This window comes from Barbus barbus (genome assembly GCF_936440315.1).
Source record: "Barbus barbus genome assembly, chromosome: 8".
NCBI classification, from domain to species: Eukaryota; Metazoa; Chordata; class Actinopteri; order Cypriniformes; family Cyprinidae; genus Barbus; species Barbus barbus.
In genome coordinates this window covers 28,170,198-28,194,506 of record NC_136736.1, presented here as the reverse complement: position 1 = coordinate 28,194,506, position 24,309 = coordinate 28,170,198, and the positions used below count along the sequence as shown (strand labels likewise).

At 35.3% G+C, this 24,309-nt stretch overlaps 1 protein-coding gene across 1 annotated transcript in view; it reads right to left on the bottom strand.

The window, feature by feature from the left end:
* LOC306873881 (protein sidekick-1-like) overlaps nt 1-24,309 on the bottom strand; it is a gene marked incomplete at its 3' end in the record, with an annotated part of 220,011 nt that overhangs the window by 14,517 nt on the left and 181,185 nt on the right. The window contains exons 25-32 of the mRNA XM_079423407.1: nt 23,154-23,263; nt 22,488-22,638; nt 18,766-19,003; nt 16,288-16,403; nt 13,623-13,812; nt 11,499-11,597; nt 3,468-3,662; nt 2,996-3,197 (exon numbers count right to left, since the gene is read on the bottom strand). Of these exons, the coding sequence (XP_079279533.1) occupies nt 2,996-3,197; nt 3,468-3,662; nt 11,499-11,597; nt 13,623-13,812; nt 16,288-16,403; nt 18,766-19,003; nt 22,488-22,638; nt 23,154-23,263 (1,301 nt within the window). The remainder of the gene's footprint in view (nt 1-2,995; nt 3,198-3,467; nt 3,663-11,498; nt 11,598-13,622; nt 13,813-16,287; nt 16,404-18,765; nt 19,004-22,487; nt 22,639-23,153; nt 23,264-24,309) is intronic.

Below are 24,309 nucleotides of genomic sequence, written 5' to 3'. Positions count from 1 at the left end.
ACAAGAAAAGAGATGCATTTTAAATCACACATTAGATCATTCTCAAGTACCAACAGGAACCATAAGTAATGCATTTTTAGACTTCTTTTGAGAAATTCAGAGGTAGAAGCTCTTGCTACAACAGGTAAGATCATACAAATGCATTTATAAATATAGTCATAAGAACACATCCCAATCTGTTGTGTGTAGACATGTCTGCTCAACCCACGATGTCTTGCTCAAGTGCTTGAACAGATACCAAACTCTTGAATATTTCTTAAGATTTTTATGTTTATAAGAATGGCTTACTATTCATTTATAATGAGTTAATATTAGTCAACTGCACAGATTTGTTATTGCTTTTCAAACTTTGAGGGGATGTGGGAAGGGGACACAGGGTTGTGGGTAATGTATATCAAAGTGGGCCATCAGGGAAACTTTGAGTCTGTGTGTGTGCATGTGTGTGAAGTGAGCAATTAAGGATTTGAGAATCAGGACTGCGAGGGTGCTTGTGTCGTTGTGAGTGTTTACGTGTGTATGTGTGTGTGTGTTCATAATTAGGGCGTTGAAGACGAGGACTGTTAGTGGCATTTCTGTTTTAATAGCTGGAGGCATTTACTCCTCTGAGAATCAAGATGGTTCGAACACAAACATCCTCTTGGTTCAAAACACTCGGTTCATGCAATTATGAAAAATGCGTGTGTTACAGAGAAAGAAAGAAATCGAGACAAACTGAAGCAAAGCACTGTAGCAGCATAGACACACAAACTATGGTTGAATAGGCAAGTCTCAGTAGGGACATTTACGTTGCTGCATAAAGTATGGAAAAATTCAGAATGTAATAATCGGCTCTCTGAAATGAAGCAGGAAATGAAGTGGTCCTTCACTGTGGCCCATAAAATAAAAGTTGATTTATTAAATATGATGAAATATATACTATCGTTCAATAAGTTTGGAATCAGTGAGATTCAGTAAAATTTATATTTTAAATAAATACTGTTCTTTTAATATTCCAATCCATCAAAAAATCCTGAAAAAAGGTTTCCAAAAATATTAAGCAGCACAACTGTTTTCAACACTGATAAAATTATAAAAACAATTATAAAAATTATAAAATTTATAAAATTTATTTCAACACCAAATTAGCATAATAAATAGATTTCTGAAGGATCATGTGACACTGAAGACGGTAAAATTCAGCTTTGCCATGCCAAGAATATTAATTTTTTTTTAATTAGAATGTAAAATATATATATTTTTTTTTAAATAATATTTCTCAGTGTTTCTGTTTCTATTTACTGTATTTTTGATTAAGCAAATTCAGCCTGGGTGTGTTTGAAAGGCTTCTTTCAAATATCCTACAGGCTTCAAACTTTTGTAATGTACAATATAATGGTAATGCACATAAATTCAATTACATTAAATACAAATTGAAATTCATATGACAGATTTTAGTGCATTCTAAAATCAGCATACAGTGTATAGTAGCAGTGCAAACTACTGTATATATTGCAGAAATAGTAAGGGTAGTAGAGTTGTACTCCAAGCATAGTGATTGGTTTTCACAATCGTGATTCCGTATAAATACATTTACATTTATTCCGGCTCTGTGCCACATTAAATGGTCTGTGCAAATGCACTTTTGCATGTTATCCATGCCGCTTCAGACTCATCTTCTGCGCCTCCTTTTGCAGTCAGAAGATGGCTTACGATGAGTCATTGAATGTCAGTGAAAGGCATATGTGGGTAATTAAAAGGACAGGAATGTGGGTTGTGGGTAATCGAGTGGTACTGAATGCAGAAATGCTCCCATGGTTCCATTACAAAACAGGTTGAGAAAGATGGTGTTACGGGGAGGCAAGTCCTTTAACTCGATATATTTTTTCCCTTAATGCAAGTGGACATTTAGAGACATAAACGAAGATGACAGCATGAATCAGACAGGTGATGATGAGAAGAACGAACAGGCAGGGTGAAAGAATATGAACTAGTGCTGCAGTGCTGGAGGATGGAGAGCAGAAAACAGGTTAGTGAGCGAGTGGAGCTGAATGGATGTGTGATTAGACATCAGGCCACCCGATGGTCAGTCTGATTATGATTGCACTCTCTCTCCCTCTTTCTCACTCTCGCTCTGTCTGACGATTTCATTCTCTTTTTTATTCTTAATGATGTCTCATCAGTGTCACTGCATGTCTATAATATAAAATGCCCTACATGTTTTGTGTAATTTCACTCTTTTAGATTGAAGAGCTTTGTTTGATTCAGTCCAATAGAGGTTGTTTCAATTTTAATCCTTTTCATTCTCTCTCCTCTTTCACCCAATAGCCGTACTGCGGGATAAAGTGATGGAATCAATACCATGGGACTAAATCATTATTATAATTGTGCTATTCATATAGCTCAGAGAATAGCATTGTGCATATCCTAAAAAATTCTATAACATTTTGATGGTACGTATCTAAAACATACGTCATTGCAATGGTACCATTATTTCAAACAATAAAGTGATACAAAAATAAGATAAAATACCATGCTACTGCTATGGTGTAAGTAAAAACAAAACAAAACAAAAACAGTCTGGAAAAAAGGCCAAAAAACAAGGTATTACCATGGTACATGTCCTAAAAAACAACACATACTGTCTGTATGTAAACAAAAAACAAAACATGCCATTACCTTTGCACCCATGTTCAAAAACAAAACAAAAAGCATGGTTCTAATATGGTCCAAAAACATGGCATTACCCTTTCAATCATGTCCAAAAAAATGATTTTGTTACATTCTTGTTGTGCAATTTAAAACATTTCCTTTTTGAATTATAGCTTCAATTATTTCCACGTCTGCATATCCCAAACTTACAACAAGCTCAAGTGTACCTCCATCCTGTGTATTTTAATGTCTTCTGTCTGTCAGAGCAAAAGCACATTATGCTATAAATAGTGACTGTTCTTGTACCAGCCGTTGGCCGCACAGGCAGTTATGACTAATCCGAGAGAGATATGTGCGTGTGTGTTACCTATCCACCTCCCAGGAGGTGTTATTATGACCGATGGAGGATGTGTGGGCCTTCCACTCGCCGTCTGGCAGCTCTAATGTCTGCAGGGTGAAGTAGCGCACTGGGGAAGAGCCGTCTCCCCCTGCCGTCCAATGAAGTCGCAGCTTATGAGACTCCACCCCTTTCTGAGGCACGGTGAGTCGTCGAGGGGGCTGTGGCCGCTCTGTGGGACATGTGTAATGAGTCACTGCTGGGCATATGCATGTGTCACAGACCTGGCTCGTGGCTAATTTTGAGCTCGGGTTTAAACGCAGTCAGCTCCGAAGGGCCACATGCTGTTTTAACAGTATGCTTTATCAGCTGACATTTGAATCCACGAAGTACGAGCGTTTCAGCGAGGTTTTAGCCTTAGTCACATGCAATTTGTCATTCTTAATGTAAATAATTCTACAGTAGACGATAACACAATCGAACATTAATCCTTCAAACATACCTCTTTTTTCTGTCGTTATGACGATGGCCTCCTCCGAGGGTCCCCAGCCCTTTTGAGTGCGCGCTGTGATTTGGAAAACATACGCCGATTCTGGAATCAGTCCTGTCACTGTGAACTGACGCGCGTTGGATCCCACCTCAACCGTGGTAAACTTGTTGGGGTCGTTGGTATCCAAACGATAAGAAATTTGATAACCTGCAGTAACAAAGTCACAATTACATCAGAACAGCTGGAGTACATTGTTTAACTCTTTGCACTGTCACTCTAAAATATATATATATTCGAAGAGTTTGTTTGCAAAAAAAACTTTTTTTTTAATTTTCAAAAATCATGTTTTTATTGTGTTTTATTGTGTTAGTTAACTGTTTTTTTAAAAAGTTATTTTATAACCCAGTCAAAATAACCCAACTGCAGTTTGATTGAGATTAATTGGAATGCACAATGAAAAAACATGATTTCTGAGAATTGTTAAAAACGGTGTTATCTGTTTTTAATTATTAACAATAATACTAATATATTAATAAAATTAAATCAATTTGAATGTATTACTAATATTGTCAATTATACATATTAGTATTATGAAATTCTCAATAATAATGAATACTTATTAATATTATTATTTAATAATAATAATAATCAGCATCACTAATAATATTAATAAATTAATAATAATATTGCAATGTTAATAATACATATTGTTAGTATTATTAAATTATTATACATGTATTATTATTAGTAATAATAATACAAAATAATGAATATATTAATCAATTAAATTATTATTATTATGATCAATTATACATACTATTCATATAAGGGAATACTTAATTAATTTCGATTCATATGATTATTTTATAATAATAATAATAATAATAAATATAATTAATAATAATACATGAATAATAATATTATTGAAATATTAATAATAAATATCGTAAATATTATTATGTGTGCATAAATATTAAAAATAATAACAATAATCATCATCATTATTATAATCATTAATAATAATAATTGTATTATTTCTATAAATAATCCATAATTATTTATAATGAATATATAATTATTGTTTCTATTATCATCATTTTAATATGCAGAAACACAAAAGAAAATTGATGGGAAATGCTTTATGATGCTGTTTTTGGAGCTTGATGGCAACCATTCTCACAGACTTTCAATGTATGGAACAGAACAGTATTAATATTCCATACAGATATATCAAACAAACCACACAACTCATTTCAAATCAGCTTACAACAATCCATCTGGTGTGTATCATTACAACGGTCTAAACATATGAGGCGTCACATTTTTAAATACGTAAGGTCATTATACAAGTTCGCAACAGCCGCCTTCCTTCATAACAGTTAATATCCTCTTCTAACTGCAGACAAGGCTCATTTAATTTTAATGCAGATGCTAAGACCAAAGTGTCCCATGAAAGATCTCCACAGACTGAGAGCATGCTTTAACCTGGAAGCGTTTATTACAGCTGCAAGAGTGTTTTTGACATGAGATGCTGGAGAGATTGAGAGAGTTAAGTGCCTTGTAAACGGGGGAATCAACAGAATGGCCAAGAGAGACGTTCTTATCTCTGTCACATGGAGCGTTTGGTGTTAGCGTCCGTTTGGAGGATTAGCATGGCGCTACAGAGCTGAGGCTGGTTTTAATTCAATGTTTTTTTCCCCTTTGCCTTGTCTTCTCAGATTCTTATTCACCCTTTCTTTCCTTTTCTCTCTTCCCCTCTCCGAATGCAAAGCTCGCTAAGATCCTCCTTTATTAAGAGGCCATCGCTAACCCAGCCCAAAAAGCCCAGAGGGTCCTATGCAAAAATCTTTTGCTTTTCCCACTTGTTCCTGAGCTCTCTCTTTTGATGGTTTTTCTTTTTCCTTTTTTTTCCCTTCTTTTTTTGTGTGTTACGCTAGAAGCAGAAATCAACTTGAACACTTTTTTTCCTCCTTTTCTTTGCTGTTTCAGAGTAGCTTTTGCCCTGAAAATGGAGAGAAGGAGGCAAAAGGACAAAAAATGGCCAACAATCAACTGTTCAGGCTTTGTATTTTCCCTCATCTATCATGGTAGAGCTGTGACCCATGCCAGGTGGTTCGGTACTCATTTTTTAATGTCTGGGTTGCCGTGGTGAGAGCAGTAAGCCGTGTAATTGGTCGGATCGTCGCCCCCTCGGTCAGGCACATTTTATTTGTGCGCCCTGTTACCACAGCAATCACTGATCCCTAACCACTGGACACATTACAGCGGACACTCAACGCTATAAGAGAAGGAGAGCAGGAGAGACCATTACAAAAAAGCATGGTGGTACCATAAACACCATGTTTTTGGGACACTTTCATGGCGGTACCAGTCATATTCTATGTGGTAAATTAAGGTACCATTTAAATATAATGGTACATTAGTATACATTTGATATTAAGATGTTGTTTGTTTGTCATTAATACAGAATGATTTGTGTGTGTGTGTGTGTGTGTGTAAATAAAATAAATATACACTACATTTCAAAAGTTCAGGGTTGGGATGATTTTTTTAATGTTTCTGAAAAAAAAGGCCAAGGCTCCATTTATTTGATGAAAAATACAGTAAAGACTTTAATACTGTGAAATATTATTACAATTTAAAAGTTTAAAATGTAATTTATTCCTATGATGCAAAGCTACATTTTTAGCATCATTACTCTAGTCACTCAATCCTTCAGAAATCATTCTAATATGCTGATTTGGTGCCCAAGAAATATTTTTTATTATTATCAATGAAAACAGTTGTGCTTCTTAGGAGTTTTGTGGAAACTGTGGCCAATTTGTTTTCAGGATGCATTGATGTTGAAAATATTTACACTTTTAATCACTTTATAATAGCATTAATTTCCATCAAAAAGCTTACTTTTTATGTATACTGCAAAAGCACATATATATGAGTTTCTGCACAGCATTTTGAACTTTTTTTGAAGTTACAGAAATGATCAATATCTCATTAATACACGTGGAGTTGCGTACACAGCTACTGCTTAAGCTGTATCTGTTTTTACAAAGCAACAAAGAGAATGAAAGTATGCAATTTTTTCAAATGTTAAAATACTTTCTCTTATCCCAGCTTAAGGGATTAGCTCATCATTTACTCATCCTCATATCACTCCAAACTTTTATGAGTTTCTTTCTGTGGAACGTGAAACATTTTTGAATAACATACCTGTCGCTTTTTCCAAGCAATTTCTGTACAATGTATGGAGAGCTTGCGGTGCAAAATGGATGTTGTGCACCATAAAAGTATCATAAAAGCAATCCATAAGACTCTGCACGATGTTACCTTATGTGTTCCACTGAAGGAAAAAAAAAAAAAAAAACTTGTTTGAACATCCAGACCAGCCTGACACACAATTATATGTGTAACTCCATATACAAATCAAGGCAAGGATAAGACAAAGAGAAAAAGACATGAGAGTGATAGAGAGAAGCCTAACAGAGAACAAGAGATGAATAAAAGAGAATGATAATGTGTGAGAGAGATACTGACAAAGAGAGAAAGATAGAAATTAAATGCCAGAGCAAAAATAGACACCAGAGGGACCTCAATCCACGGTTCAATATTCACCAACAGGCTCTTGCTTTCAATACATTACCATTGAAACTCAATTAAGAGCTAGAATAAAAGTTACACTGCAGTAAAGCAACAGTAGCATATCCAGATTACACCAGTGCTGTATGACATGTTTAGCATACTACACACACACACACACACACACACACACACACGTGTATATATATACACTCACTGGCCACTTTATTAGGTACACCTTGCTAGTACTGGGTTGGACCCCCTTTTGCCTTCAGAACTGCCTTAATTCTTTGTGGCATAGATTCAACAAGGTGTTGAAAACATTCTTCAGAGATTTTGGTCCACATCAATAATACATAAATGTACAATGTGCCAGAATTAGCCAGAAGGCTACTTTGCATCTGCAGTCCCTGGACTGATGGTAAAATCTGCTTCAGGGTTCGACGTGTTGTGCGTTCAGAGATGGTATTCTGCATACCTTGGTTGTAACGAGTGGTTATTTGAGTAACTGTTGCCTTTCTATCATCTCTAACCAGTCTGTCCATTCTCCTCTGACCTCTGACATCAACAAGGCATTTTCGTCCACACAACTGCCGCTCACTGGATATTTTCTCTGTAAAATCTAGAGATGGTTGTGTGTGAAAATCCCAGTAGATCAGCAGTTTTTGAAATACTCAGACCAGCCCGTCTGGCACCAACAACCATTCCACGTTCAAAGTCACTTAAATCCCCTTTCTTCCCAATTCTGATGCTCGGTTTGAACTTCAGCAAGTCGTCTTCACCACATCTAGATGCCTAAATGCATTGAGTTGCTGCCATGTGATTGGCTGATTAGCAACTTGTGTTACCAAGCAATTGAACAGGTGAACCTATAAAGTGGCCGGTGAGTGTATATATATATATATATATATATAATATACAGCATATTTATAAACTGTTTACAGATAGTCTTCATCACAATTTTACACATTTTTGGGTAACACTTTATTTTAAGGTGTCCTTGTTACACGTCACATGTACTTACTTACTATTATGATAACAGTACATTATGCCTAATTACATGCAAGTAACCCTAAGCCAGTCTCTAATCTTAACCCTAATCATATAGTAAGTACATATAGTTAAATAATATTACCCAGTACTCAAATGTATAATTACACTGTAACAAGAACACAAAATAAAGTGTAACCCATTTTTGTCCTGAACATTTCCTATTTTTATATTGCTTGACAGCAGAAGTATGGGATATCATAAGTCATATGGATAATTTTATGATGCTTTGTTGTTGTTTTAGTGGCTGACAGTCCCAGACTTGCTTAATTTTCATTATTAAAAAAAAGCGTCCAGGATATTCCTCAAAAATAAAATAAAAAACTGAGAAAATGTTCCACAGAAGAAAGAAAGTGAGGTTAAAAGAAGACTTATTTCTGGGTGAACTACTCCATTAAGACATTTATTTTTTCAGTATAATGATGATGATCTGACCTAATGATCTGTTCTTAATCAGTTTATAGATTTGCTATCTGAAATCCCTCCAAGGTCACTTAATGAATACTGCATCGACGCCTCATTCGCACTGTACAGTCAGACGTTCAATAATTGCGAGAGTAACTGACTGCTGTTGAGGAAAATCAACATAGAAGAATGATATACCCCTTGTGAAAGACACATTATGTGTGTATACTCATGTATGAAATATATTACAAAGATCAGAGAGGATAAAATGAGCGCTGGAACACTGACAGCTCCTCTCTGATTGAAGATCTTTGGTTTATAACGTTCAATCCTACAGGGAGCGATTGATCCAATCAGCAGAGAGCTCTGTGTGCGAGTGTGTGTAGAAAAGAGACAGAAGGCAAGAGATCATCCGAGGTAAAGAGGCTTCACATTTCTATCACTATTAAGGGATTATATGATCCATCATGGGTGGTTAAGTGTCCATAATCCAGTCATCTATAGCTGTGCATCAGTGTCTGTACGGCCCGTAATCTTGATAACGGCAAAACTGAGGCGGTTTAATCTCAATACACGGTTGAAATCCCAATACAGAAAATCTCATAACAAACACACGTACATACTGACTCCAATGCAATACACAGCATGTCCTTGCAATAATAACATTTCAAATGGCCCAGGGCGCAATGGGAACAAACACACCTTCTTTAAGGCCTCAAATTGCATTTTTACTGCAGATGAAGATTACATTCTTGAGGCCTTTACAAGGATATGAGTTATAACATTTGTAAATACATAAATACAAAAGCTGTTAATTTAATTATAATTGAGCTAAATACCTATATTTTTGGAAAATTTACACTGAAATGCCTAGTTCTTTCATGAAACTCTAGATGGCGCAGGCTGATGGGTCTTAACGTAACTGATGATATTCATATCATTAAACAACTCGGCACAAGCTGATTGGTTCATATTGCAAACACAGCCAATGAGCTTGCTACTTTACATTTAAATGTATGGTTAGCATCCACTTGAACATTTTGCAGCGCACTTTCAGAGTTCCTCTGAAACCCACACCACCTTCCCCAGCTCCACCTGTATAGATCTGCTATGGCTTATTTTATTTTATGCTATTTGTGCAGCAGCAGTGTTTTAAATACTCACAGCACCGTATCGCTGTATGCACTGGCAATAGGAAATTCCTGTATCTGCTCGCAGCAGCAGCAATAATCTACAACTACAGCAATAACCAACCGCAGCAGCAATTCAGCAGCAGCAGCATAGCATATCAATTCCGCCAAAGACAAAATACATTAATATTTGGCGCGTTTCCACTGTGTGGTACGACTCGACTCGGCATGGCACGGCTCGGCTCGGCTCGGTTTGCATTTCCACTGCAGTTTACCGCTTTAGAGTGGGCAGGATTATTCACATGTCGTTATGTACCGCCTCTACTGCCGTGACTCCTGAAAAACTTTTTCATTCTGCGATGCTCCATCAAGCTCTCGCTAGATCCGTTCCTCAGCTATCAATGAGAGGAATACCTTTACTTTCTCAACAGTCCACTAAACAGCCATTGGTTGTTAAAAAAGGTGCGCTCATTCAAAACAGTTGCGTTCAATCCTTCTCTGGCAGTGCTGATTTAAATCTAGCGGGTCTGTTGTGTCTCATATCGCAAGTTTAATGACGCAGTTAGAGACGATTCTCTCCAGCCAATCAGTGATCAGCAGAGTCAACACGTCACGTTTTGGTAACGGTACCATTCGCTTGGAACCTCGACCGAGGTGGTACTTAAAATATACCAGGTACTAGTTACTGTACCCAGTGGAAAACTCCCCAAAAGTGAACCGTACCGAACCTTACCGTGCCGTACCATGCAGTGGAAAAGCGCCAATTGTCATTCATTACCATGCCAAAATCTTCCAAGAGTTGTCATGATAGAAATAAGCTAAATCTCCCCATTTGTCCCTATGGAATGTTTCTATTTATGTTTATTTCTCCACTGATATATCAATTATTTGTATTTACTTTGCATAATTAGGCTGAATCTAGCCACACTATCATCAAAAGTTTAGGGTCAGAGGGTTTTTTTAGTGTAAAAAAAATATTTTTTTCAAAAAACGCTTTAGAAAACTGAGTCGGGCCGAGTACCAAAACAAACTTCTGGCCAATCAGCAGTAAGGGTCATGTCTACTCATGATGTGGAGGAGAAAGTGCTCAGTGCACATGACGGACATTAGCCGAGCCGAGCGATGACAGAAAGGTGGAGATGGCGGGAAAAAAAACAAAAGAGGAAAACGTCTGCAGAACAAAAGTAGGCATGTCTACACCAGCCACGCCGCAACAGTTAAAGTCTGTCTACCCTGGATGCGACAAAGCGACCGTTGAAAATCATTTGAAATTTGTGTCAATACGTTATAAATAGAACACAGCAGCAGTTTTCTGTCGGGGATTTGTCGTGTCATGCCGCGCCGCATCCAGTGTAGACAGCATCACTGATTATAATGAGTTCTATAGTATTTTGTCGCGTCACGCCGCTCGTGTCCGGTGTAGGCATAAACAGGAATAAATTGCATTATAAAAGAATTTAAAATAAAAAAAATTAAATATATAAATTAAAATAAAATATAAAATAAAATACTGATCCCAAATGTTTGAATTGAAGTGTATATATGGAAGAAATAAAAAAGAAGATACAAATTATTACTATAAATATTTACAGATTAAAAAGATTAATAAATAAAATAAAATAAAAAAACAGAAATGAGATTACATTTTATAAGGTAAAAATCTATTAAATTATTTTACATTTGCATTTTTTTCATTAAAATATTATATTAAATCCATTAGTTATTATACACTTTCTATGCAGAAAGGTTTTCTTTTAGGGTTAGTGCAAAATTATTATAATTAGCTTTATTTAAATAAAACGGAAGTCTGCGATATGTCCTATTAATATGGCTAGGTAAATGTGTGTGTGGCTGGTTGTGTAACATTAATGTTCTCTCTTACCCATAATGATGCCGTTTGGCTCCGAGGGAGGTTGCCAGACAACCCTAACAGACGTGAGACGTACCTCTGGAAACACCAACCTGACAGGTGGCCCGGGAACTGAAGAGAAGAGAGGGAGGGAGAGAGAGAGAGGATACATGCATTTAAAACAGATTACTGTAGCATACCTTCTGATTTCTTGTAATGTAGCACATATTTCAAACACTTCAAACATCTGTTTGTGGGGCCAAGCTTTTATCTCGGCCACGATAAATATGACATTTTAATCTCTTCTCACACACACACAAAGTCTCCCTGTAAACTTCTAATTCCTTAAATCCATAAATATAAATATTAGTGTTTCATAATCCCTCATCAAACACATTTAACTCTGCCAGTGGACACTAGGCCAACAGCGCTGGTAATCCACTAGTTCTGATATGTGTGTGTGTGTGTGTGTGTGTAAGTGTAAGTCAGTGTGTGTAGAGAAGAATCACATAGACATTCCAGTATCTGGTATCCCTGGTATCCCTGTACATTTCCGAATGAATGTTGCTCCATTGAGCCGATTAAGAAAAATGACAGAAAGAGGGCATTTGTCATTCCACTGGCAAGACTCCACAGTCCACATATGAACACACTCGCTCATTTCAAAGGGAAAGATGGCAGCTTACTTCCCCTTGCCGTGGAAATATATTGCATACATGAGAGTACATATTTCTGAGAGAAACTTTCCGAAGGAAATTTTATTGCTCAGAGGATGCTCTTTCATAGCTCAGGAGACTTAATGAGGTTCCCACCTGGTTGAGTCTCATGAAAACGGTCAAATAATGCCTGTGTCATATTTCACTTCAGATTTAAAAGAAGTCTATTTTTTTGTCATTATGACATATAGTTTCATAACTAAGCACATTTTTCCTCCAAATTCTCATTACCATAATCTGAAAAACATCTCATTCTCATTACTGCAATGCAAAAAATAACAGCATTTAAATTTAATAATATATATTTTTTAAATATAGTATATAGTAAATATACAAAATAATATTTAATCCATAGTACTGAACATTCACTGAACATTTAATAATTACAAAAAATGAAAATTAAATCAAATAAATTATAAATAATTCCAAAACATAATTTGTTTATATAATTATAAATACAATGATTAGAAATACAATAATGAATTATTTTATTAATGAGTAATTTAATATATGCTTAATTTTTTTTTTATAAAAATGGGTGATTGATTTATTGTATTACAACAACATTTTTATTATTGCCTATCACAGTACTGAGAATATAATTATATATATATATTTTAATTTAAGTTATGATGATTATTTTTGTAATTAAAAATGGGTGATTACTGTATTAAAAGTATTTTTTTGTATTATTGCTCATTACAAAACTGAGAATATAATTATAAAAAAATAGACATTAGATATACAACAATTTAATTATAAATACAATATTTAAAATAATTATAATCATTTTAATAATTGTATATTGAATAATTTAGGTTAAGTTGACAAACAGGAGACACACATGAGATACTGGAGACTTGTTCTCAGGAAAAAAAAAATTATAATATATATATATATATATATTTGAAAAGTGTGAGGATTTCACAAGTCACCCTTTAATGCCACTTCTGTCTGAGAACAGATTGAGATCTCATTAGTGATTTTTGAGTGAGCTGGGATAAGAAAATCGAGCGAGTGAGAGGTGGTTCAGGCAGGTGACTCAAGCGAATGCAGTGATGCAGGATGAGGTTTCATGCAGTGGGGGCACAGGCGAGTGTGTGAGCGAGCATGCGTTTGTGTTTGTCTGTGTCTGGAGCCACGTGGGAGGTAATGCCAGTCTGAATGTCGGGCACAGCTGGAAACCACCAGAGCATGAACTATGAGCTACCATTATGAATGTGTGTGTGTGTATGTGTTTACCGGTGTGTGAGTGTGTGAAGGAACATCTGCTAAATGGGTAGCTTTCACTCAAAGTCTAATTTTGACCAAATGTGTGCGCGAACATTTATTTTTGCTTTTATTATGCGTGTATGATTTTTCATAACCAGTGGGAACGTGTGAAGAATTAGATGATGTGTTCTGTTCAGTGGGCGATGCATTGATTTTATTGGTTGCTTACCATCATCCTTGGTTCTCTCAGCTGTGGGGGGCAGGCTGGGTGGTCCATCTCCGACACGTGTAAACGCGAGCACCTGAACCTCATAAAAGATGAACTTGCTAAGGTTTTTTAAAAGCAGCAAGTGAGTCTGGTTCCCGTTCACCAGCTGGACCTGGGGAGCCCGCTCTGAATCTTTTTCTTTGTACAATACCTAGAGATAAAAGGAAACGAGGAAATATAAGTCATGTAGAAACAGTTTTGATGTGATATTGAGTATTGGAATGTCCTAAATTCAACAACAACAACCGTACAGTGTGTAGTACTGCTTGCTAATTGCTAATTACTATTCTGTACACACTATTCATACTTAATGTTAGGGATTTAAACAAACCCCTGTCGGATGATAAACCAGATCAGAATGGCATGGCCACGAGCACAGCACAGTTAAATTAAGTATTCAGTTCGCCTTTTAGTGCTGTTTTTTTTACAATGAAATGAACTCCTGAAAAATTCAGTGACAACTGCATTTACAAAACTTTTATGCAACGTGCAGGGAACCAAACTGAACAACTAGTTGTTAATGACTCATTTAAACACAGATCAGAGTTGTATCTCTTTCCTGTATGTGCAGTGAAGGAAATCGCAGGGAATGTGGTACATTTGAACTCAGTAGTGTTGCTAGATTTTGCTATAAAAAACGAGCAAATAAAAGCAAGTCCATAATAAACTTAAATCCAAATGTATTAATAAGCCACATACCAGTATATCACAACATGCACCTGGATAATTTATTAACTCCATTAACTGGATCAGTTTATGAGCCGAGCCTAAAGATCTTTAATAAGTGTCTATTATAATAAGTGGACCTTCCAAATGCTAATGTCATAACATGTCATGCACAACTTGCCAAAACGTTCTTACAGTAACCATAATGTCAATCATCACATCTTTAAGTGGGAGTTAATGATAATTTAGGGAATTTGCTCCCATATTTAAATGTGGTTTATATACTGTAAAGTTTCAGGAGTATATGACAATAAAGACGTCGAGATAAACTCTTTTGACTTGGGGAAGTATGCAACCATACAGCAACCGCTCACAACACTTAAGCGTCTTTTGCACATGCAGACATCCTTGTTTCTTCAGATAAAAACTATGAAAAAAATCAAGTTCAAGTTTTGCCTTCAGAAGAGATCAATAATTAATTGTGTTATTTAATCCCCCCCCCCCCCACTTTTTACAGTCTAAGCATTTTATCAATTGGCTTCTTCCGACAGTGTGTAAAAGGAAAAACTGTTTCAGCAGTTTCATGATCTTGCATCATGTCACTCTACACAGCCTAAGCAGAAAATGTAGAAAGCCTTATACAAGCAACAGTGCACATGGGTTTCAATATCTTCACAGAATTTATAGATGTGTTCAAAATGAACTCAATACGAACTATGTTCGGCTGAATGTATGTGCATTAAAGCATGGAGAAGAACTTTTGTAGATGTGCATATCAACAGCTCTTTGTGGTATAAAGTGCCTTTGGCGGATGATACAAGCATTACATTAGATGTGAAGTATATGTGTACTGCATATACTTTTTTGCTGCGGTGCTTAAGAATGGTTCTGCTATGTGGTTGTTAGGCTGTTCTGGATGGTTTCTTACTTTCCCACATCAAAAGAGTCCACCTCCAAATATCTGCATGGGGATATGGCTCAGGTTCCTCCTCCTTCTTCTTATTCTTTTTTACACTTGTAAAATATAGGATGGGGACTTGGCACTATCCATCGATTGTTCATTGGATGAGAGCAAATCTGAATGCAAGCTTGCTGTCGATTTTGTATGAGCGGGGTATAAACTGACTAAATTATAGGGGAAGTCCGGCATATGTCACCAAAAAGATGTCTTGACGTTTTGCCAGATGATCAGGTTTGAAGGTCAAATCATTGTGAAAAAATAAAATCATCCATGAAATATACATGGATGAATCATTCACAAAAAGATCTAAAACATGCATTTACAATATAAGTGCATTTTCATTAAACATACCTGAATTTGTTTTTTTTTGTTTTAGGAATCGGAAGTTGAAATTGTTTCAGAAAATTGTGATATTAAAATACTACAACTCTATGTTGTTTAGGAAAATACGTTCTTTAGAAACAACACCAGTAACATATTAAACTGTACATTTACCATACAAACTATGATTTAAACAACTTTACAGTTCAGTTTCAGTTTCAGCTCAATAAATTATGTTGTATATAATTGGTCTGAACAAAAATGTCTGAATGAAAACACAAATTCACTCTCTGACAGTCTAATCAAAAATGACAAGTTTGCAGGTATGTTAAAAGGAACACTTCACCCAAAAATTAAAATTCTGTCATCATTGAGATGAAGCTATCATGTTTTAAAAATACTGGACCCCACTGACCTTCACTGTGTATATATATATATATATATATATATATATATATATATAAATGATAATAATAATAAAAAAAACACTGAGAACGCAAATAGCTTTGTTTGTTGAAACATTCATTAAAATATCTTCCTAAGCATTGCAAATAAAATAATTCCAGTCAGACATCTCCATATACAGTAGAAATTCACCCGTTACAATGTTTTGGCAGGCAGGACTCTCCAGTCAAAGCTGTGGGGCTTGAAGCATTCTCTTTGATATAGTAACCGTACCTTGTAACCAAGGATGCGTCCATTCTTCTGGTGTTCAGGGACCGAACCCCAGGTGACCAATATACTCGTGGAGCTCATTGCTTCTGCGCTCACATTTTCTGGGGCACCAGAGGGAACTGAAAACACATCCATATAAATAGTCATTTTATACTAAAGCAAAAACCCACTCAAGGCCATGTGTTAGAGTGATTTTACAACACTTAAAGGCTGTTTTTCATCCTATTGGAACAATAATAAGATAAAAGACTCCAATTATCATTAATAATAATATGAACAAACAATTCCACCAAGTAATACAGCTCATTAGCCTAAGGCTGATGTTTTACCAGCCGACTCTGAACAATTTATTTCAGTCAGGGTTTCACATCTACACAGTATTTTTGCTGAAATCTCACTCCTTTCTATTGGAGTCTGTCACATGTACTGATTAAAAACAGAAGAGGTCTGACAGCTTAAACAACAGCCTCTGACATTTCTCTCTGATTTGCAGTCATGTGAAGTTCGCCGAAATAAGAACAGGAGAGCCGCGTGAGCATAAATACTTGAAATGGACTGATTTAAGATACAATTTGAAGGGCTAACTTTACCCCGTGAATGTGTGTGATGTGAATTTGTTCCTTCAGGGCTTGCCGGCATATGTTCATGCACAGCTTCAGTGAGAAAAAGATTTTCATTTGCTAAACGAAGCGACAAAGGCACTCTCTTATTCTTTTAGCTATTTAGGTGTAGGAGAATTTCAGAACAATTGTTTTAGCATTTGCTAAGAAAAATGATCCAAGCAAGTTTGTCAGTTCTTCAGTTTGATAAAACGTTAAAGGGATTGTTCACCCCAAAAAATGAAAATTCTGTCATTAATTTTTCTGTCATGTTGTCGTGTTGTTCCAGACCTGTAAGACCTTTGTTCATCTTTAGAACACAAAGTGCGGTATTTTTGATGAAATCTGAGAGCTTTCTGGTCCTGCATAGACAGCAACATAACTACTACGTTCAAGGCCCAGAAAGGTAGTAAGGACATTGTTAAAATAGTCCATGTGACATCAATGGTTCAACTGTAATTTTATGAATTACAATGAAGCTACAAGAATAAAGAAAACAAAAATAACGACTTGAATGTGGTAGTTGCGTTGCCGTCTATGCAGGGTCAGAAAGCTCTCGGATTTCATCAAAAATACCTTAATATCTGTTCCGAAGATGAACAAACGACTTATGGGTTTGAAACCACATAGGTTTTCAAAAGTGTAATTTCCAGAACTGGAAAAGTTTAGAAAACATATGAAATCCACAAAGGTCATGATAAAGTTGTGGAAAATTCTATAGTCAAAGTAAATTTTCTTTAGGTACACTACTGTTCAAAAGTTTGAGGTTGGCACAATATTTATTATTTAAAAAAATAAAAAAATAAAAAAAGTCTCTTATGCATTTATTTGATCAAAAATACAGCAAAAACAGCAACATTGCAAAAAAAATTAACAAAATAATTTGTTTTCTGTTTCAATATATTTTAAAATGTAATCCATTCCTGTGATGGCAAAGCTGAATTTTCAGCATCAATGCTTCAGTCTTCAGTGTCACATGATGAATAAATCTCAATTTTGAAAAATTGACAGTTAAGACTGGTTTTGTGGTCCAGGGTCACAATATATATAGAGATTTTTTTTCTAACAATGTAAAGGTCTTTACTGACACTTTTTTATCAGTTTAATGCAAATCAATTCATAAATAGTATACATTTCTTTAAAAAAAATAAATAAAATAAATAAATACTGACCCCTAACTTCTTAACAGTAGTGTATGCTCAGTTCTAGTTTATGAGTGTGATCTCTGCAATTAAACCACAATCAAAAGGAAAATACATGGAGGATCGGATGTTTGAAATCTGTAAGTGGTCACCACCAAACCAACAAGTGCCCGCCCCACCAGCTGCCAAACTTTCTAGATGGTGTCTAGGGGTCGGCAGGATCATTAACTCAGCAGGGAGTCGCTGGAGCTGCTAACACCCACCCACTGTTAGATGTGGCCTCAGGCACAGACTCCATCTGAGTCTCCAACGGCTATGTAAATGATGCCTATGACTAAAAAATCGGCTAGTAGGGCGCTGGCTAAACTGTCTGTTTAGAGTTGCTAAGGAATGCAGCAACTCATGGCATTAATCTAAAAATGAACTGACATATCTTTATAAGACTTTAATGCAAAAATCTGTCCTATTCTTTAAGTCTTATAATAACACACAAATAAAATAAAAAATGATCAAAATGGAAATGTGACCGTAACACATCAACACAATGATGCATAAATTAACATAGCTCATTTGGTTACATACAAAACAGCAACTAAATTTGATTTATTTTCCTCACATGCACGACATTAAACTTTGAAACAAACTTCACTGATCATGTATTTCGATTGTTACTTTTTAAAAAAATCAAAAGTGGAGAAGCTACTTCTAAAGCAAGCATGCTTTATGGAACATGCTGTCACCTGACTCTTTAGTTTTGCCCAGCACAGGACTGCTCCAGGGTCCAGGCCCGATACCATTGAAGACCTGAATGCTGAGGTTGTACTCCGTCCACTCCTCAAGTCCCTCCACCGTCGCTTCCCGAGACAAGCGCTCAGAAACCGTCTCCATCCGGGGCTGCCCAAACCCGTCTGCTCTCTGTGCACGTACCCGGTAACCCACGCTTTCAGGATTTCCGTTATAAGCTGCCTCAGGAAGCGGCTACAAAACATGAAGAGGAAAAACATTGGAGCAGGACAGACTTTGATAAACCTACATCAATAAGAAGAGCAAAAACTAAACTGGAATTTCATTGCATTAGATAGCAAAAATTAGAAATAGATCTCCAGCACATATTTTAAATGAAAGATTGCCCCAAAACAATACTGATTTAGTGCAAGTTATTAAAAAATAAATAAATAAATCCATATTTTGTTTTCTAAAAATTAGATACAATACTATACTAATTATTTTATTTGGCAATAAGCCATGAAATTGAGAACATCTCAATAACAATGTTTACATAGTTACTAAAGATTTCTATTTCAAATTAATGCTGCTCTTTTAAATTTCTATTTACCAAAGGATGCATCATGGATTCCACAAAATATTAAGTAGCACAACAATTCAATTCAAAAATGATAATAATAAGAGATGTTTCTTGAGCACCAAATCAGCATATTAGAATGATTTCTGAAGGATCAAGTGAAACTAAAAACTGGAGTAATTATGCTGAAAATTCAGCTTTGCCATTACAGGAATAAATTATATTTTAAAATACATTCAAATAGAAAACAGTTATTTTAAATTGTAACAATATTTTACAATTTGACTGTTTTTCCTGTGTTTTTTATTAAATAAATGCAGCTTTGTTGAGCATAAAAGACCTCTTAAAAAAAAACATCCTACCGACCCCAAATTTTTGAACTGTATTAAAAATAAAAGAAAATTAAAAGAAAATTCACCAAATGTGTCATTTTGGCAATATAATGGAATGGTACTGAAATGTAAGGGCTGAAAAAGTTTAACTAATTTTCTGCACGCTAATTTTACTCAACAGGAATTAGAAATAAATGTTTCATGACTTATCCCGGTGGCTAAGTTCTATGATGATCTGGATGAATGAAAACCTTCACAAGCGTCAAATTGTGTGCAGCAAACAGAAAGGAAGTTCCTTAATCTCCTCATAAACATAAATTAAATGACATTTCAAATTGGCTGTAATGCAGCTCAGTCCCTCGCTTGCTTCAGCTGTGCGTTGCACATTTGCCAAGAGTTCGCACATGGTTGCTCGCCTAGTACTTTAATGCACACTCGAAACCTTACGATGTCCACAGCTTCAGTATGATGACTGCTTGAAAGCGTTTCTACTAAAATGCTTTTGGCGAGCTGATGGATGTTGATGTAAGTTTCGTCACAGGCATGGGCCAAATCAATGTTTCAGTCTTTATGGTCTCCATAATAGGCTGCTAATCTTCAGTTGTTTGGCAACATGTTTTACTTTGGCTTATTTTCAATTTGGTTTCTAGTGGCTAGTGAACCAAACTAATTATATTGTAATTAAAAATGCAAATAAAAAGTCTTGTTATTTTTTAATTACAATATAATTATTTTCTCTCAAACACAGTATGTTTGACTGAATAAAAAAGACACAAAAGTAACTCCATGCAACACCAGAATGGCTTAGTGAATGAAAACTAACAAGTGTTGCTTTCTAAATACTTCTGAAGCTCAAAGCATTTCCACAGCAACTCCTCATAAAATACATCTTACTGTGTAAATTCTCCTCATTAAAGACAATAACCCTTAAGAAACTTGGGTTGCTTGGTGAACGACAGAAGAGTGGTAAAAATATAACCTTTTCCTCAATGACAGCTACATAGAAATTTTAGTACGAGCGTAATAAATGACTATCCATAAAAATGGGTTAGAGGTCACTTTTTTGTTTGTTTTCATCACTTGTGAAGTACTGCATTAAGCACTATTATGTTCTGAGGGTCATTTTTTCAGCACCAGCACCCCACAAATGTGTTAATATGACCAGTGGAGGCTTTGCAGAAGCCGTTTTTTAGATTAAAAGAGTCCTGTCTGATGAAATGACAGCCTTCATGTTATGTGCCTCTACAACTCAAATTCTTTGATCACTCTTCAGGCTTTGAAAAGGTGAGAGGGGAAAAAAGGAGACCTGAAGTAGAAAATAACAGCAATTACATCTGATACTGACAGACACTATGGCTCCTGATAGCAAAAAACAGACAGGAAAAATAAGCTGTCAACCTCTTCCAGTATCCTCTATCCCTCACCTATAAAGTGTGCGCACAGAGACAGTATTTGTGTCCATCTCTGCATGTTTTTGAGTGTGCATAAATCGCTGGGTTTTTATGAGAGCTACAGTTTTTAGAATAACGTTCACACTAAATCCAGAACCATCTCCTTTCGACGCAACAAAATAAACTTTTAAGTGGTTTGGTTCTTATAAATGGCATATGTTTGGGGGAACGTAGAGGGAAAAAATACTACAATTTACTAATATAATTTAAATGAATAAATCAAAACTTTTATGAAATTGATACAAAATAATATTAATATACAGTATCTATTAATATTTATAATTAATTTTTTCCTGACGATAATCGAATACGGTTTTATCCGTTTTATAGAAAATTTAAAAACTCTTGTCTTTAACAAAACTATAAAAATATTCTTAATGCCAAATGTCTAATGTGTGCTTCATCAAAAAAATGGCATTAGAGTTGTTCATTACAAATTGTTAATTTTAATAAACTGATTCAGTTTTAACGATTTGTTTGTGTCAAAGAAATCCTGCATGGCATTTTAAATGTATTAAAATGTTTCATTAAAAACTCAATGTGGATATTTTGCCACATTTTTGCTACGTTATGTAGCAATGTGCATATAAATGAAAATAATATAATATTGCGAAAATTTTTAAATATTCCTTTAGTGAAAAGTATGGAAAACAGGCCTTTTTAATTATTTTTAATTAATGGTCTCAAATGATTAATCGCATCCAAAATAAAAGTATGTGTGTGTACTGTGTATATTTATTATGCATATAAAAATACAAACACATACATGTATATATTTTAGAAAAAAATATATAATATAAATTATATTAATATATACATGTAAATATTTTCAAAATATATACTGTATGTGTGTGCTTTTATATTATGTAAACAAAGACTTTTATTTTGGATGTGATTAATCGCGATTAATCGTTTGACAGCACTATTTTTTAATTAGAGTATATATATATATATATATATATACTCTGTTTTTTTTTTTTGTTTTTTTTTATGTTTGGTCAAAATGATGGTTAACTCTGTTTGGGGTGTATATAAATATAAATATAAATGTAATATTTTAAAATTATATTTATACCTGTGATGGTTTGTTTGTTTGTGTTTACTGTCATGCCAGAATCTGTGGCTATTTTCATGGCAAGAAAATGTATATACCTGTGCTGGCAAAGTTGAGTTTTCAGAAGCCAAGTGTCAGATAGTCATTAGGTTATTTCTAGTATCTAATTCATCATTGCTAAATAAGAAAGTATTAATATCTTTCTTTCAAAACAAAAGTACTGACCCAAACTTTTTAATGGTATAGTGTAGAACACAAAGTCACATTTACATGTAGAAAACTTTTATTTGATGTGGACTGTGTGTGTGTGTCCGTTCCTCACCTCCCAGCGAATCCTCAGGCTGGTTTCACTAGCAGAAAACACAATGAGATTGGTCGGGGCCACATCTGGACTGGACTGCAGGGTCTGCATCATACGAGAAGGCTCACTGAAGGGACTTGAACCCACAATGTTCATCTGCTTCATCCTGAACCTGAAAGAAATATATAAGTGGAGAGAGACAAAAACAGTATTTTTAATTCTCCGATCTTGTTCTTGAGTGGCGGGAGGACGGGGGATTTTGGACAGGATAACAGATCTCTACAGCCTCTGATCATCTGTAATCCCTTTAGGACAAGATAGTATGCAGAGAATCAGAAGACAATCTTTCCACAGCACCTTCAGAAAATCAATTGAGGAGAGAAATAGAAAAGGTGAATGAGAGAAAGAGAGAGAGACTGAAGAACAAATGAAACAAAATACAGAAAAAAAGATAGCTGAAGATACATAATGCAGGGAGAGCTGGGAGTATAATGAGTGTTTAGTCAACATTGAAAGGTCATAAACAGCTGAAATTACTCAGAAACACTGCTGAACACACAAATACCAAAACACTCAACAGGTTTGTGAAGGTACTTTCACGTTATTGGGTTCGTTTGTCACCACATTTTAGTTCATTAGGTTGAGAGGAAAGTGGTTTTTCGTTCAGGAAAGGAGTGAACGACTCACCTGTACTGAGTAAATGGGATGAGATTGGGAATCTCCAGAGTGTCTGACGCTGGTGGACTGTCCATCTCGTACAGAACCTTCCATTCCTCGTCCTCACCCACAGTCCCCACCTGTGGACACAGGATTATTTTAATTTAAAAACACACACATGAAAAACAATATCCAGTATGACAGCTGTAGTATGCTTCACTGCACCTCACTGTGTTGCATGTTTATAGAGACATAAATAGGGTGCATTGTTTTAACTTTTTCCAATAGTCCAGAGATGACAGAAACAGCATTATTTTATGATAAATGCTTGAAACAGTAATAAATGTTGCGGCATCAATCCTCAATGACAACGTTTAGATGCGCACGAATAATGCGATTATTTCCAATAATCAGAGTAAGCTCTTACTCCCGTTTACATGCAATTTCCATTATTCTTATTATTCATTAAGAATTGTGGTTCATTTTTTTACTGCCATTATTCACATACCCCATTGCACAGCACAAATGATGGACTCAGAAAGAGCGTTACTGGCCGCTGTTTTAATTTATTTACGTCTAATGCAAAACACTTTTGTATGTTTTTCTTATTTAGGCCTGGACAATATTTCAATATAAATATGTATCGCAATATATTTTTTTTCAATAACGGTGATATGATTTTTTCCGATATTTCAATATAAATTCTTTCCCATACTTTGATTTGTTTGTGGCGTTTAATTTAATAAACATGAGCACTGCATGTTTCAAAAACAAAACGCAACGCGGGTGATTTATATGAATGTATCTCTGAAGGGAACCAACTGTCTTCAGAATAGTTTTGTTGGCCTTTTCATTTTATCTGATGAAAGTAGCGTTCATGAGCGAAGCTGCTTAGATTACAGCCATTACTGGGGAAACCGCTAGTTCTGCCGCTCTCAAAGCGCCTCCTACTGGCAGACAATCAGATTGCATTTTCAATAATAAACCTGTCTCCAGCAACATGATTTTGTTGTTGCACAATTTTTTTGTTTTGTTTTCTGCAGCAACTCACTTGGAGTCAGTATAATTTTTATACTTGGGCGGGGGGGGGATTATAGAAATTAATACTTTTATTTAACAAGGATGCTTTAAATTGATCAAAAGTGATGATAAAGACATTTATAATGTTACAAAAGATTCTATTTCA